The sequence below is a fragment of the Oncorhynchus gorbuscha genome, linkage group LG04, assembly GCF_021184085.1.
Source record: "Oncorhynchus gorbuscha isolate QuinsamMale2020 ecotype Even-year linkage group LG04, OgorEven_v1.0, whole genome shotgun sequence".
NCBI lineage: Eukaryota > Metazoa > Chordata > Actinopteri > Salmoniformes > Salmonidae > Oncorhynchus > Oncorhynchus gorbuscha.
Genome location: NC_060176.1, coordinates 52743532 through 52759001, shown reverse-complemented (window position 1 = coordinate 52759001; position 15470 = coordinate 52743532). Strand labels below are relative to the sequence as shown.

At 41.7% G+C, this 15470-nt stretch overlaps 1 protein-coding gene across 1 annotated transcript in view; it reads left to right on the top strand.

The window, feature by feature from the left end:
- The window catches only part of LOC124034262 (sodium- and chloride-dependent GABA transporter ine-like), a 54389-nt gene extending 46496 nt beyond the window's left edge, over positions 1–7893 (top strand). The window contains exons 10-13 of the mRNA XM_046347195.1: positions 3241–3340; positions 4534–4634; positions 4846–5016; positions 7077–7893. Coding sequence (XP_046203151.1) covers positions 3241–3340; positions 4534–4634; positions 4846–5016; positions 7077–7193 — 489 coding nt within the window. The 3' untranslated portion in view covers positions 7194–7893. The remainder of the gene's footprint in view (positions 1–3240; positions 3341–4533; positions 4635–4845; positions 5017–7076) is intronic.
- The last annotated feature ends 7577 nt before the right edge of the window (positions 7894–15470 follow it).

The window sequence follows — 15470 nt, the reverse complement described above, 5'->3', positions numbered from 1 at the left end:
AGACTTGTCCTGAAGCGACTCTGTGCGCATAGGGTCGTTGTCCTGTTGGAAGGTGAACCTTCGCCCCAGTCTGACGTCCTGAGCAGGTTTTCATTAAGGATCAAATCAAATCACATTTATTTATATAGCCCTTCGTACATCAGCTGATATCTCAAAGTGCTGTACAGAAACCCAGCCTAAAACCCCAAACGGCAAGCAATGCAGGTGTAGAAGCACAGTGGCTAGGAAAAACTCCCTAGAAAGGCCAAAACCTAGGAAGAAACCTAGAGAGGAACCAGGCTATGTGGGGTGGCCAGTCCTCTTCTGGCTGTGCCGGGTGGAGATTATAACAGAACATGGCCAAGATGTTCAAATGTTCATAAATGACCAGCATGGTCGAATAATAATAAGGCAGAACAGTTGAAACTGGAGCAGCAGCACGGCCAGGTGGACTGGGGACAGCAAGGAGTCATCATGTCAGGTAGTCCTGGGACATGGTCCTAGGGCTCAGGTCCTCCGAGAGAGAGAAAGAAAGAGAGAAGGAGATAATTAGAGAACGCACCCTTAGATTCACACAGGACACCGAATAGGACAGGAGAAGTACTCCAGATATAACAAACGGACCCTAGCCCCCCGATTAATAAACTACTGCAGCATAAATACTGGAGGCTGAGACAGGAGGCGTCAGGAGACCTCAGGATCTCTCTGAACTTTGCTTTGTTCATCTTTCCCTCGATCCTGACTAGTCTCCCAGTCCCTGCCGCTGAAAAACATCCCCACAGCATGAGGCTGCCACCACCATGCTTCACCGTAGGGATGGTGCCAGGTTTCCTCCAAACGTGACGCTTTGCATTCAGGCCAAAGAGTTCAAACTTTGCTTCATCAGACCAGAGAATCTTGTTTCTCATGGTCTGAGAGTCTTTAGGTGGCTTTTGGCAAACTCCAAGTGGGCCGGCATGTGCCTTTTACTGAGGAGTAGTTTCCATCTGGCCACTCTACCATAAAGGCCTGATTGGTGGAGAGCTGCAGAGATGTTTGTCCTTTTGGAAGGTTCTCCCATCTTCACAGAGGAACTCTGGAGCTCTGTCAGAGTGACCACCGGGTTCTTGGTCACCTCCCTGACCAAGGCCCTTCTCCCCCGATTGCTCAGTTTGGCCGAGCGGCCAGCACTACGAAGAGTCTTGGGGGTTCCAAACTTCTTCCATTTAAGAATGATGGGATGCCACTGTGTTCTTGGGACCCTTCCCCAGATCTGTGCCTCAACACAATCCTGTCTCTGAGCTCTACAGACAATTCCTTCGACTTCATGGCTTGGTTTTTGCTCTGACGTGCACTGTCAACTGTGGGACCTTTATATAGACAGGTGTGTGCCTTTTCAAATCATGCCCAATCAATTGAATTTACCACAGGTGGACTCCAATCAAGTTGTAGGAACATCTCAAGGATGATTAACGGAAACAGGATGCAAACCTTAGTAAACATCTGTAAAAAATTGTGTTTGACCAGATACAATGCTATTTCACAGTAAACAAATTGACAACAGAATTTCAGCAAGCTATAGGGAAGGACACTCAACAAGCACAGCAATTACACAAATGACTGATGATAAAATTATCGGGGGCTTGTTAGACTTCAGTGCAGCTTTTGACATTATCGATCATAGTCTGCTGCTGTAAAAACGTATGTGTTATGGCTTTACACCCCTTGCTATAATGTGGATAATGAGTTACTTGTCTAACAGAACACAGAGGGTGTTCTTGAATGGAAGCCTCTCAGATATAATCCAGTTAGAATCAGGAATTCCCCAGGGTAGCTGTTTAGGCCCCTTGCTTTTTTCAATTTTTACTAACGGCATGCCACTGACACTGGCTTTACTCAAAGTATGTATGCGGATGACTCAACACTATACACATCAGCTACTACAGCGACTGAAATGACTGCAACACTCAACAAAGAGCTGCAGTTAGTTTCAGAGTGGGTGGCAAGGAATAAGTTAGCCCTAAATATTTCTAAAACTAAAAGCATTGTATTTGGAGCAAAACACTCACTAACCCCTAAACCTCAACTAAATATTGTAATAAATAATGTGGAAAATGAGCAAGTTGAGATGGCTTAACTGCTTGGAGTAACCCTAGATTGTTAACTATCATGGTCAAAACATATTAATGCAGTAATAGCTAAGATGGGGAGAAGTCTGTCTATAAGGCGATGCTCTGCCTTAACACTATCAACAAGGCAGATTCTACAGGCCCTGGTTTTGTCGCACCTTGACTACTATTCAGTCATGTGGTCAGGTGCCACTTTTTTGGCTCAGATTGGTAATTGGCCCAGAACAGGGCAGCACAGCTGGCCCTTGGATGTACACAGAGAGCTAATATTAATAATATGCATGTCAATCTCTCCTGGCTGAAAGTGGAGGAGAGATTGACTTCATCACTACTTTTATTTATGAGAGGTATTGACATGTTGAATGCACTGAGCTGTCTGTCTAAACAACTGGCACACAGCTTGGACACCCATGCATACCCCACAGGACATGTCACGAGGTCTCTTCACAGTTCCCAAGTCCAGAACAGACTATGGAGGCACACAGTACTACATAGAGCCATGACTACATGGAACTCTATTCCACATCAAGTAACTGACGCAAACAGTAAAATAAGATTTAAAAAACAGATTAAAAAAACACCTTATGGAACAGCGGGGACTGTGAAGTAAGGCTCACACACACACACACACACACACACACACACACACACACACACACACACACACACACACACACACACACACACACACACACACACACACACACACACACACACACACACACACACACACACACACACACACACACACACACACACACACACACACACACACACACACACACACACACACACACAATAACATACGCACTATACATAAACATGGATTTAGTACTGAAGATATGTGGTAGTGGTGGAGTAGGGGCCTTTGGGCACACGGTGTGTTGTGAAATCTGTGAATGTATTGTAATGTTTTTAAAAATGGTAGAAATTGCCTTAATTTTGCTGGAACCCAGGATGAGTTGCTGCTGATTTGGCAGTCATTATGGGGTATTGTATCTAGATTGCTGAGGAAATGTTTTTATTTAATCCATTTTAGAATATGGCTGTAATGTAACAAAGTGTGGAAAAAGTCAAGGGGTCTGAATAATTTCCGAAGGCACTGTATTTAGGTTTTTATCCGTACACGACTAAAGCGACTCTGTCTCCACAGGGGGGCATGTATGTGTTCCAGCTGATGGACCACTACACTGCTGTGGTGTCGCTCATGTTCCTGTCCTTCTTTGAAGTCATCGCTGTCTGCTGGGTTTTCGGTAATACCCAGCCCCTTCTCTACCCTTATTGATGACATTCAACAGCCTCGAAAGGATTTTGGTCTTACAGTATTTGATTACGTAACATCCTGATTATGAGTTAGATCTTACAGGACTTTATTTATCCAAGAAAAATACACTATATATACAAAGGTATGTGGGTACCCCTTCAAATGTGTGGATTCTGCTATTTCAGCCACACCTGCTGACCGGTGTATAAAATCGAGCACATAGCCATACAATTGTTAGAGACAAATATTGGCAGTAGTATGGCCTTATTGAAGAGCTCAGTGACTTTCAATGTGGTACCATCATAGGATGCCAACTTTCCAACAAGTCAGTTTGTCAACGTCTCAGCCACGAAATGGGAAAACACACATGCTCACAGAACTAGACCGCCGAGTGCTGAAGCGCGTAAAAAACCATCTGTCTTCGGTTGCGACACTCACTACCGAGTTCCAAACTGCCTCTGTAAGCAACGTTAGCACAAGAACTGTTTGTTGGGAGCTTCATGAAATGGGTTTCCATGGCCGAGCAGCCGCACACAAGCCTAAGATCACCATACGCAATGCCAAGTCTTGGAGCAGTGGATACGCATTCTCTGGAGAGATGAATCACGCTTCACCATCTGGCAGGCCGATGGATGAATCTGGGTTTGACGGATGCCAGGAGAATGCTACTTGCCCCAATGCATAGTGCCAACTGTAAAGTTTTGTGGAGGAGGAATAATGGTCTGGGCTGTCTTTCATGGTTCGGGCATGGCCCCTTAGTTCCAGTGAAGGGAAATCTTAACGCTACAGCATACAATGACATTCGAGGCAATTCCGTGCTTCCAATTTTGTGGTAACAGTTTGGGGAAGGCCCTTTCCTGTTTCAGCATGATCATCGAACACCTTTGGGATCAATTGGAATGCCGATTGCAAGCAAGGCCGAATCACCCGACATCAGTGCCCGACCTCACTAATGGTCTTGTGACTGAACGGAAGCAAGTAGCAATGTTCCAACAACTAGTGGAAAGCCTTCCCAGAAGAGTGTAAGCTGTTATAGCAGCAAAGGGGATACCCATATTAATGCCCATGATTTTGGAATGAGATGTTCGACAAGCATGTGTCCACATACACTTTGCTCTATATACAGTATGTACTGTATGTCTCGAAGTTAATTTAAGTATTTAATGCAATATGTTTTTACAGGATTGCGTCGGATGACCATCATGATCAAGAGAATGTTGGGAAAGGCTCCCAACATCTATTTCCGCTCCTGCTGGATGGTGTTCTCCCCTGTGCTGGTCCTGGTGAGTGCTTGGGCTGGCTGATGATGAGGAGGAGTACAATTAGCATAGTTATGATGGTGATGAGGATTTAATGTATTTTCTATTTGTGGTGTTTTACTTTTTGTAGTCGTTATAGTAGTGATTGTCGTAAGGCTTAGAGGTTTCATCCAAGTCTAACCTGCTCCATGTGAGTTAAAGTGAGATTGTTTGCCTCTCCTATCCTCCCCTGTAGTGCATTCTGATCTCCAGCATCATCCAGTACACGCCAGCTCGCTATGGGAAGTCATACACATACCCTGTCTGGGCAGAGGTGGTGGGCTGGGGAATCTCCCTGGTCTCCATTGTGTGGATCCCACTGGGAGCCCTGCAAGAGATCTGCAGAAATAAGGGCTCACTGCTGCAGGTGAGCATTCTTTCAGTAAACCAAAACAAACACACATACTGATACTTACATAAATATAGCTCACAGATACTGTTGTAGCATCATGCATACATACTTTGCTTATATACTAGTATGTATGTATGTATGTATGTATGTATGTATGTATGTATGTATGTATGTATGTATGTATGTATGTATGTATGTATGTATGTATGTATGTATGTATGTATGTATGTATGTATGTATGTATGTATGTATGTATGTATGTATGTATGTATGTATGTATGTATGTATGTATGTATGTACTGTAAGTCGCTTTGGATAAAAGCGTCTGCTAAATGGCATTTATTATTATTATTATGTATGTAATGTATGCATATTATTATTATGTATGTATGTATGTATGTATGTATGTATGTATGTATGTATGTATGTATGTATGTATGTATGTATGTATGTATGTATGTATGTACTGTAAGTCGCTTTGGATAAAAGCGTCTGCTAAATGGCATTTATTATTATTATGTATGTATGTATGTATGTATGTATGTATGTATGTATGTATGTATGTATGTATGTATGTATGTATGTATGTATGTATGTATGTATGTATGTATGTATGTATGTATGTATGTATGTATGTATAATACAAATTGTATTCGTATTAGAATTGTATTCATATTATATATACATGCATTGTATTCGTATTATACATACATGCATTGTATTCGTATTATACATACATGCATTGTATTCATATTACACACAAACACCCCATCCTGGTCTCAGACATTTCTTATTATTCTGTACGAAAATCCGAGACACACCATTTAGTATGATATATTACGTTTCGTATGGTATGTATTAATTTGTGGATGCCCAAAGCTCATTTCGTATAATATGTTACAAATTACAATTTGTATTATATGTTACAAATTTGCAAAACGTACAATATGTTACAAACCAAGACAGTTGTGAAGAGGGCACAACAAAACCTTTCCCCTCGGGAGACTGAAAAGATTTGGCATGGGTCCCCAGATCCTCAAAAGGTTCCACAGCTGCACCATCGAGAGCATCCTGACCGGTTGCATCACCGCCTGGTATGGCAACTGCTCGCCATCTGACTGTAAGGCACTACAGAGGGTAGAGCGAACGGCGCAGTACATCACTGGGGCCAAGCTTCCTGCCATCCAGGACCTATATAATAGGCGGTGTCAGAGGAAAGCCCATAAAATTGTCAGAGACTCCAGTCACCCAAGTTATAGACTGTTTTCTCTGCTACCGCACGGCAAGCGCACGGCAACCGGTACCGGTACAAATGTACAAATGACCTCAACTGACCTGTACCACCGCACACTTACTCGGTACCGGTGCCCCCGGTATATAGCCTCGTTATTCTTATTGTGTTACATTTTATTATTACTTTTTATTTTAGTCTACTTGGTAAATATTTTCTTAACTCTTCTTGAACTGCACTGTTGGTTAAGGGCTTATAAGTAAGCATTTCATGGTAAAGTCGACACTTGTTGTATTCGGCGCATGTGACAAATAAAGTTTGATTTGAAATTCAAGCTAGGTGGCTAACGTAGCTAGCTGGCTAAAGTTAGCTAGGCTAGGGGTAGGTTTAAGTTTAGGAGTTAGGATAAAAGGTAGGGGTTAGGGTTAGCTCTAACATGCTAATCAGTTGAAAAGTCCCAAATGATCCAAAATGCTAAAGTTGTCCATGATGAAATTCGAACTTGCAACCTTTGGGTTGCTAGACGTTTGCATTATATGCCAACCTGTCCTCCCAATCAACCACACTACTTTAGTTTTTGCCTTAAGTAACCATCTGTCTAATGTAACCATGCCAAGCGTAACATATCATACTCATTTGAATGCCCTGGATTTACTATTTCTATGTTACGTTTAGTATACGAGACCAGACTGCGCACACACACTGTACTGATACTGTACTTTTTATCCCACATGACAGTCATATAAATAACAAAAGTGCAGTCCGGGCATCAGCAGACACCATAAGAAATTAAATTATTTATGTGATTCTTAACCTGTTCTTCTATATATTCTATGTGCCCCAGAGAATAAAAACAGCTGTGACTCCTACAATAGAGTTGGATCCTGTCAACCATCTGCCAGAGGAGCAGAGCGAAGACACACCGGAGTCTGTTTTCTTGTCTATCATCACTCCTCTGTAACCACAGCCAGTATGTCTAAGTACTTGCGTGCGTGAGTCAGTGTGACTGTGAGTGCTCTATTGGTATGGGGAGGTGTGGGTTGTTAGGTAGTTTACAGTTTATGTAAATAGCATGTTTACGTGTTTTACCCTTGTCCCTCTGGTAATCTCTTCAACCAACACCTCTCCCCCTGGACATAACATATTTTGTCTCCCAATTTGATTTTGAATTCCATGACCTCAATGGTCCAGATAGATCTTTGGCTGAGTAACTCTTTGAACCAACATTGCTATCTTGTGGCTGTTTCAAAGTTTTTATTCACATCGTGAGGTTCATTTGAGGCTCATGTGAATAGTGAACTCAGCAATTGACTGAACAAACACTAGGCTGGTCTAATATAAAAACATGCATATGATATTTATTCCTCTCCTAGAAAGATAATATGCAATTAGATGTATGGCGGTTATATGGTGTGCCTTTTACTGATAACTGTAAGGAGGGGAACCACTGCAGTGTTGCCATGACCAGTAGTGTAAAGTTCTTAAGTAAAAATACTTATGTTGTTTTTTGGGTATCTGTGCTTTGCGTTATTTTGACAACTTTTTTATTTTACTTCACTACATTCCTAAAGAAAGTGATGTACTTTTTACTCCATACATTTTCCCTGACACCCAAAAGTTCTCGTTACATTTTGAATACAGTACATAGCAGGACAGGAAAATGGTCTAGTTCCCACACTTATCAAGAGAACATCCCTGGTCATCCTTACTGCCTCTGATCTGGCAGACTCACTAAACACATGCTTCATTTGCAAATTATGTGTTGATGCGTGCCCCTGGCTATCCATAAATTACAAATAAAATAAATAAATTGGTGCCATCTGGTTTGCTTAATATAAGGAATTTTTAATTATTTCTACTTTTTCTTTCAATTTTGATACTTAAGTATATTTTAACAATTACATTTACTTTTGATACTTAAGTATATTTAAAACCAAATACTTTTAGATGTTTACTCAAGTAGGATTTCACTAGGTGACTTTTCCTTGAGTCATTTTCTATTAAGGTATCTTTACTTTTACTCAAGTATGACATTTGTGTGCCTTTTCCACCAGTGGCCATGACATCTGTTAGCGGGGAAAGTCCAGGGTTCTGTCATTATTCATCTGCTTTATTACACTTTATTATTGAAAAAGTGGTATCATTGAAGTCTTAAGGGTTCTGGTTGAAGTTTTCTATTTGAATTGCTCTGCCACAGTCTGGGCCTTTGTCGTATGTCATGTTTGTTTGCAACAATGACAATTGGAGCTCAGCATTACCAGGAGTGCCTTTTGTCATTAAAAGATCCAATGACACTGGAAGTGGCTTTGGACTATACGACTGAATTTACAATGGGGTGTCTTTTGAGGGGTCACAGAAATATATAGACGGGTGGGTTGTTTAGCAATAAAACCAATGAATGCTCAACTGTGGAGCAAAACAGTCAGGTTGACATAGAATCAAAGGATTGACAACATGTAAACTATATTTCCTCTCCAAATCTTTATTGAAAACATAAATACAGTACATTTGCACAATGAGCACTTGTTGTCTCTCAAATACATTGTTACATTTGTAATTTTAGCCATATTAGCATAGACGTGACAAAAGCAAAACACCTCAAAACAAGACATGGTATCAATACACAATGATCTAAAACGAGCTTCTTGTCATTGTTGCTAGCTATCTGACCGTCCAGAATCATAACACACAGACTTCTGCCCCATCGACATGGGTGCGTAATTTGTGACGTTGTCAGCTAACCCATCTATAAGATCAATTTGGTATAGTGACTAAGTGTAGATAACTTTGCCACTGGCCTTGTGCCCTGTATCAACATTTCTTCATTTTTTTGCATGATCAATATTTGATGAAGATACCCCGCCAAAATATCATAGAGAATATCACCGAACCAGGTTGAGTATAATTTACAAACGCACAATATATATATTTTAGAGGTGTGTTTACTCTCTTTTGATATAAAACAAGATCCTATTCACATTTAGTGAGCTATCAAGAATGTATTTTGTGCCTGTTTGTTTGACAAACAGCATTTTTTCTTCACAAATTACAATGAGTAAATTATGTTTATGATGACAAGCATATATTTTTCTACAATTACACAAACCACAATAGCAGATTAAAAAGATAATCATGGCTCTGATCATGCCTTATACAATTTTGTTAAGCTATAACAAGTTATGGTTTGTTTTATCATTTTGAATATGCTGTAAAAAAAAATATGAACATGTCACATTGCTTCTCTGTTGCCCTAGCAATGGGAGGATGGCTCTCATGTAACATGTTAACACTCAATGCAAATTATTTTAGCCTCTGTAGAATTTTACACAACAGTGGTGAACAGTGCTCTTAGTAGTCTGATTTTGTTACAGGCTTTGTTTTTTCCATTTATGTTTTGAGGTTGGACTTAAGCACGTAGGGCGTGCCGATTGGTGTCACCTCATTAGTCAGTATGTGTTGCACCTGTGCTGGTTGCCATCATGTTAGTGGGAAGGTGTTTCACCTGTGCTGGCCCAGGTGCTATATAAGAGTGGGTGGCTCAGTGCACCAGTGGTCTTGAAAGAGGTAAAAGGTTTAACACCTCTAATTTGGGCTCCTTAGTTGAGTTCTAGACGAACAATACTTTATCTGATCTTACCTGTTTTTTTGTTTTGCTCTACTTTGTTGGTTTGCGTCCTGTCTTTAAGTTTGGTGTTGGTTTTTCTTCTTAGGCAAATTTAGTGGGCACTCATGGTGGATGTCTTTTAGGTTCCAGTTGTTGCTAGTCAACTTTCAGCGGACACCCCCATGAGTTTCTTTCATATCCGACTCCTAAAATCCCACCTGTTTCATTTTGATTGTAGTCAGTGACTCTTTGTTTAGTTCCCTTTCTCTTTGAGCGACATTTTGTTTATCTTGCTGGGGAAAGTAACACAGAGGGGGCTCATCCGGGATCTTGTTTCCTATGAGTATGGTAGTCGCTTTAGTCACCTACTCCGAAGCTCTGCTGTGCCCAGACATTTGAGTGTTCAAAATACACTTGTGGTAGAGTTGTCTGTCACTGACATCCACCTGACGATAAAGTTGCATGAACACACAGGCTTCTAAAATTAAAGCCATTGACTTTAAGTTGGAAGCATTTTTGGAAAACCCTACATGGGAGATGCTAAATAAATGTACGAAGGCGAATCTGCTCGTCATTGTAACGGTTTTCTTCCGTTGAAGGAGAGGAGCAAAGCGCAGCGTGGTTAGTGTTCATCTTATTTAATAATAATCCAAACTGAACACTTCAAATTACAAAACAACAAATGTGAAAACAGTCCTATCTGGTGCATAGAGACAGAAGACAACCACCCACAAAACAGGCTACCTAAATATGGTTCCCAATCAGAGACAATGACTAACACCTGCCTCTGATTGAGAACCATATCAGGCCAAACATAGAAATAGACAAACTAGACATACAACATAGAATGCCCACTCAGCTCACGTCCTGACCAACACTAAAACAAAGAAAACACAAAATAACTATGGTCAGAACATGACAGTAACTCCCCCCCCCCCAAGGTGCGGACTCGGGCCGCAAAACCTGAACCTATAGGGGAGGGTCTGGGTGGGCATCTGTCCGCGGTGGCGGCTCTGGCGTAGGACGTGGACCCCACTCCACCATAGTCTTTGTCCGCTTTAGTGTCCTCCTAGGAACGGCGACCCTCGCCGCCAACCTAGGACTGGCAACCCTACTAAAGTGCCCCACTCCACTAAACAAACTCCTCTGGACTGAGAGGCAGCTCCGGACTGAGGGATAGCTCAGGACTGAGGGGCAGCTCCGGACTGAGGGGCAGCTCAGGACTGAGTGATAGCTCAGAACTGAGGGGCAGCTCCGGACTGAGGGGCAGCTCCGGACTGAGGGGCAGCTCAGGACTGAGTGGGCAGCTCAGGACTGAGGGCAGCTCAGGACTGAGGGATAGCTCCGGACTGAGGGGCAGCTCCGGACTGAGGGGCAGCTCAGGACTGAGGGATAGCTCAGGACTGAGGGGCAGCTCAGGACTGAGGGATAGCTCCGGACTGAGGGGCAGCTCAGGACTGAGGGATAGCTCAGGACTGAGGGGCAGCTCAGGACTGAGGGATAGCTCCGGACTGAGGGCCAGCTCAGGACTGAGGGATAGCTCAGGACTGAGGGGCAGCTCCGGACTGAGGGGCAGCTCAGGACTGAGTGATAGCTCAGAACTGAGGGGCAGCTCCGGACTGAGAGGCAGCTCAGGACTGAGGGGCAGCTCCGGACTGAGGGGCAGCTCAGGACTGAGTGATAGCTCAGGACTGAGGGGCAGCTCAGGACTGAGGGATAGCTCCGGACTGAGGGGCAGCTCCGGACTGAGGGGCAGCTCAGGACTGAGGGATAGCTCAGGACTGAGGGGCAGCTCAGGACTGAGGGATAGCTCCGGACTGAGGGGCAGCTCAGGACTGAGGGATAGCTCAGGACTGAGGGGCAGCTCAGGACTGAGGGATAGCTCCAGACTGAGGGCCAGCTCAGGACTGAGGGATAGCTCAGGACTGAGGGGCAGCTCAGGACTGAGGGATAGCTCCGGACTGAGGGGCAGCTCCGGACTGAGGGATAGCTCAGGACTGAGGGATAGCTCAGGACTGAGGGGCAGCTCAGGACCAAAAGTATGTGGATACCTTCTCATTGAACATCTCATTACAAAATTGTTGGGCGAATGCTCCACATTTTTGGTTTGTGTCCTGTCTTTAAGTTTGATGTGGGTTTTACTTTTAGTTTGCATCTTCTTGGGCAAATTTAGTGGGCACTGATGGTGGGCGTCTTTTAGGTTCCAGTTGTTGCTAGTCAACTTTCAGTGGACAACACCATGAGTGTCTTTCAGAAACGACTCCTGAAATCCCACCTGTTTCGTTTTGATTGTTGTCAGTGACTCTTTGTAAGTTCTGTTTGAGTGACATTATTTGGTTTTCTTTCTGGGGAATGTAAAAGTATACTTTCTCTCTGGTGGTTTTCTTTTATAGATAAGGATTTCACCTGCATTCTATGTTCCTTATACTCTAGCAATGGTGTCGCATCAGAGATTAGTAGATATAATATTGATAAAATGTTGAATCTTTTGTTATTTTGGCATCTCAAAATATTTTAGTTTTAGGTTACTGCTGCTTATTCTTTTTAATTGTTCTCATGTACCTTACATTTAGACCTTACATTTATTTTACAATTTAGTTGTTTTTGTATCAAGCTAAATGGTTTATTGAAAAACAAACACTATTTCTGCATTAACTGTGGGTGATGCCTTTTAATCTAATGGTATAAATGTTTATGCTCATTATGCCTTTGAGACAGTTGCTGTCTCTCCTTTTGAAATTTTGATTTGTTTCTTTCTTACTGTCTTTTAAAAATCTGAAACGTGTTTATTGCACAGTGGTATGTGTCAATAAAGAACATTATTGCCAAATAGGCTTGGTTTTCATGAGCCCTGTCAATTCATCAATAATGCGTCCATTATGAAGAACATGACACTAGATGGCAGCACAGTGCAGACAGTAACATGCAGCTTAGGTCAGTGGTTTGTTGCCACCAAGGCCAGTACAAATGTCTATGATTCGTCATTACAAGCTAGTTAACTTATGTTATTGAAATGAAATTTGAAGCTTTTTTTTAGCTGTGGTGTCCTGCAAAACTCACTCAACCACTTTGTCTCTTGTATACAGGTGATAACTACCAGCTAGTGTTTATACTCATAACAAATGTCTAGCTGTAAATCTATAGTATAGCGTACCTCGGAAGCTAGTGGAAAATTCTTCCACACTTTAGACCAATACCGTATACTATAGTTATGATTTGGAATGCAGAACAATGTATCTGGCTAACTGCTTAGAGTTATGCACCCACAAAATCTTAATTTCTCTGATTGGTCGAATATTTTTTTTGACAATTAAGCACAAATCGGTTTTCATTCTTTTTTTGAAACATTTTTATTGCACTCTGCAGGAATTCCGCAGGGACAGAGCTGTGCATGCATGGGAGAGCAGAGAAGAGTGGAAGTTAGAGTCTAGTTAAATGCAGTACCTTTGGAGAGTGTTAAGTTAATTAGCCTCACAATGGAGCAGTACAGTTCTCTGAGCATTCAGCAGGGTCTGTGCCATAGGCCTGTACTGTGATCAATATCCACCTTCCTGCCCCCTTCATAACAGAAATGTATCGCGTTCACTACTGCTGGCGGGGATGCTAGATCAATAGCTGGAACACCAGTTGTGTGCAATGAATTATCAGGTAGAATAGAAAACAGCAGTGGTCTGGACCTTGTAGGGCACACGCGTCAAACTCATTCCATGGAGGGCCGAGTGTCTACGGGTTTTCGGTCCATCTTCAAATCAAATCAAATCAAATTGTATTTGTCACATACACATGGTTAGCAGATGTTAATGCGAGTGTAGCGAAATGACTTTCTAGTTCAGACAATGCAGTAATAACCAACAAGTAATCTAGCTAACAATTCCAAAACTACTACCTTATAGACGCAATTGTAAGGGGATAAAGAATATGTACATAAAGGGTTAGGGTTAGGGTTAGGGTTAGGGTTATACATATGAGATGAGTATGTAAACAAAGTGGCATAGTTAAAGTGGCTAGTGATACATGTATTACATAAAGATGCAGTAGATGATATAGAGTACAGTATATACGTATACATATGAGATGAATAATGGATGATAGCGGGGTGAACAGGCAGTGGCTCGGGTGGTTGTTGTCCTTGATGATCTTTATGGCCTTCATGTGACATCGGGTGGTGTAGGTGTCCTGGAGGGCAGGTAGTTTGCCCCCGGTGATGCTTTGTGCAGACGCCTTACGGTTGTGGGTGGAGCAGTTGCCGTACCAGGCGGTGATACAGCCCAACAGGATGCTCTCGATTGTGCATCTGTAGAAGTTTGTGAGTGCTTTTGGTGACAAGCCGAATTTCTTCAGCCTCCTGAGGTTTTGTACTTGATTGATGAATTAAGGTCACTAATTAGTAAGGAACTCCCCTCCCCTGGTTGTCTAGGTCTTAATTGAAAGGAAGAAACAAAAGCCCGCAGACACTCGGCCCTCCATGGATTGAGTTTGACACCCCTGTCGTAGGGTAACATTTGAATACCCCTGCTGCAGTATTTACTATAGATGTAGGATCTTAATTTGATCCTACATCTTTTAGTGTATTTGAGGTTTAATAAAAGGCTTCTAACATTTGTAATTAACGAAAAAAAGAGTTCTAAACTACTCTGCCAATAACAGCTAGTTCTCAGTTTTCCCTTCCCCATTCAGATCACTTCAAAACAGTCCTAGCTAAATCCTTGCTTGAGAAATGTCTCTTCGCTAAGGACCTATTTTTGTTTCTTTTTGATCATTTTAATTGAAAACAATTACAGTAAGGTACTTGATTTTTACCCAGAAATTATATGATATTGAGACAATTACCCAAGTCAGATTAAGTTCCCGTATAGGCCTAACCAGCCAATGATGTGTTTTGATAACAACAAACATTTCAGCAAACCGGGAACCTTCCCAGAACATTAGCTAACATTCCAATTAAGTTCTAGTCAGGGAGTGAGAACATTAGGATGATAACATTCCACAAACATTCCAAGAAGACTTTTGATCACCAAATACTTATTTTTCTAAAAAAAATGTTTGAAATATCCTCAGAATGTTCTACTAACATTCACTAAAATGTTGTTCACAACATCTGTAAAAACTATCACAGAACATTCGACTAAGGTTCTCACTCACAATGTTCCGGTATTGTTCTTAGAACATACTGCCTCAACGACATGTGGGAGCAATAGAAGTGGTTCTGAGGAAACATTACAGAAATGTTATGCTAATGTTGATGAATATGTTATTCAAATCACCCATAAATAACAATAGGCCAGGAATATTCCTACAATGGTTCCATGAAGTTATAATGCAACATTATAACTTGATGGTTCTTATAACGTTCCCTGAACATACCTCAGTAATAAAATGTTGGAGCAATAGAAGTGGTTCTAAAAACATTCCTGGAATATTCAGCTGATGTTGACAGAGATGCAGTGCCTTTAGAAAGTATTCACACCCTATGGCTTTTTCAAAATGTGTCACAGCCTGAATTTAAAATGGATTAAATGTATTTTTTTTGTCACAGGCCTACATACAATTCACCATAATGTCAAAGTGGAATTATGTTTCTCAAAATATTACAAATTAGTATTCAAGCCTTTTGTTATGGCAAGCCTACATAAG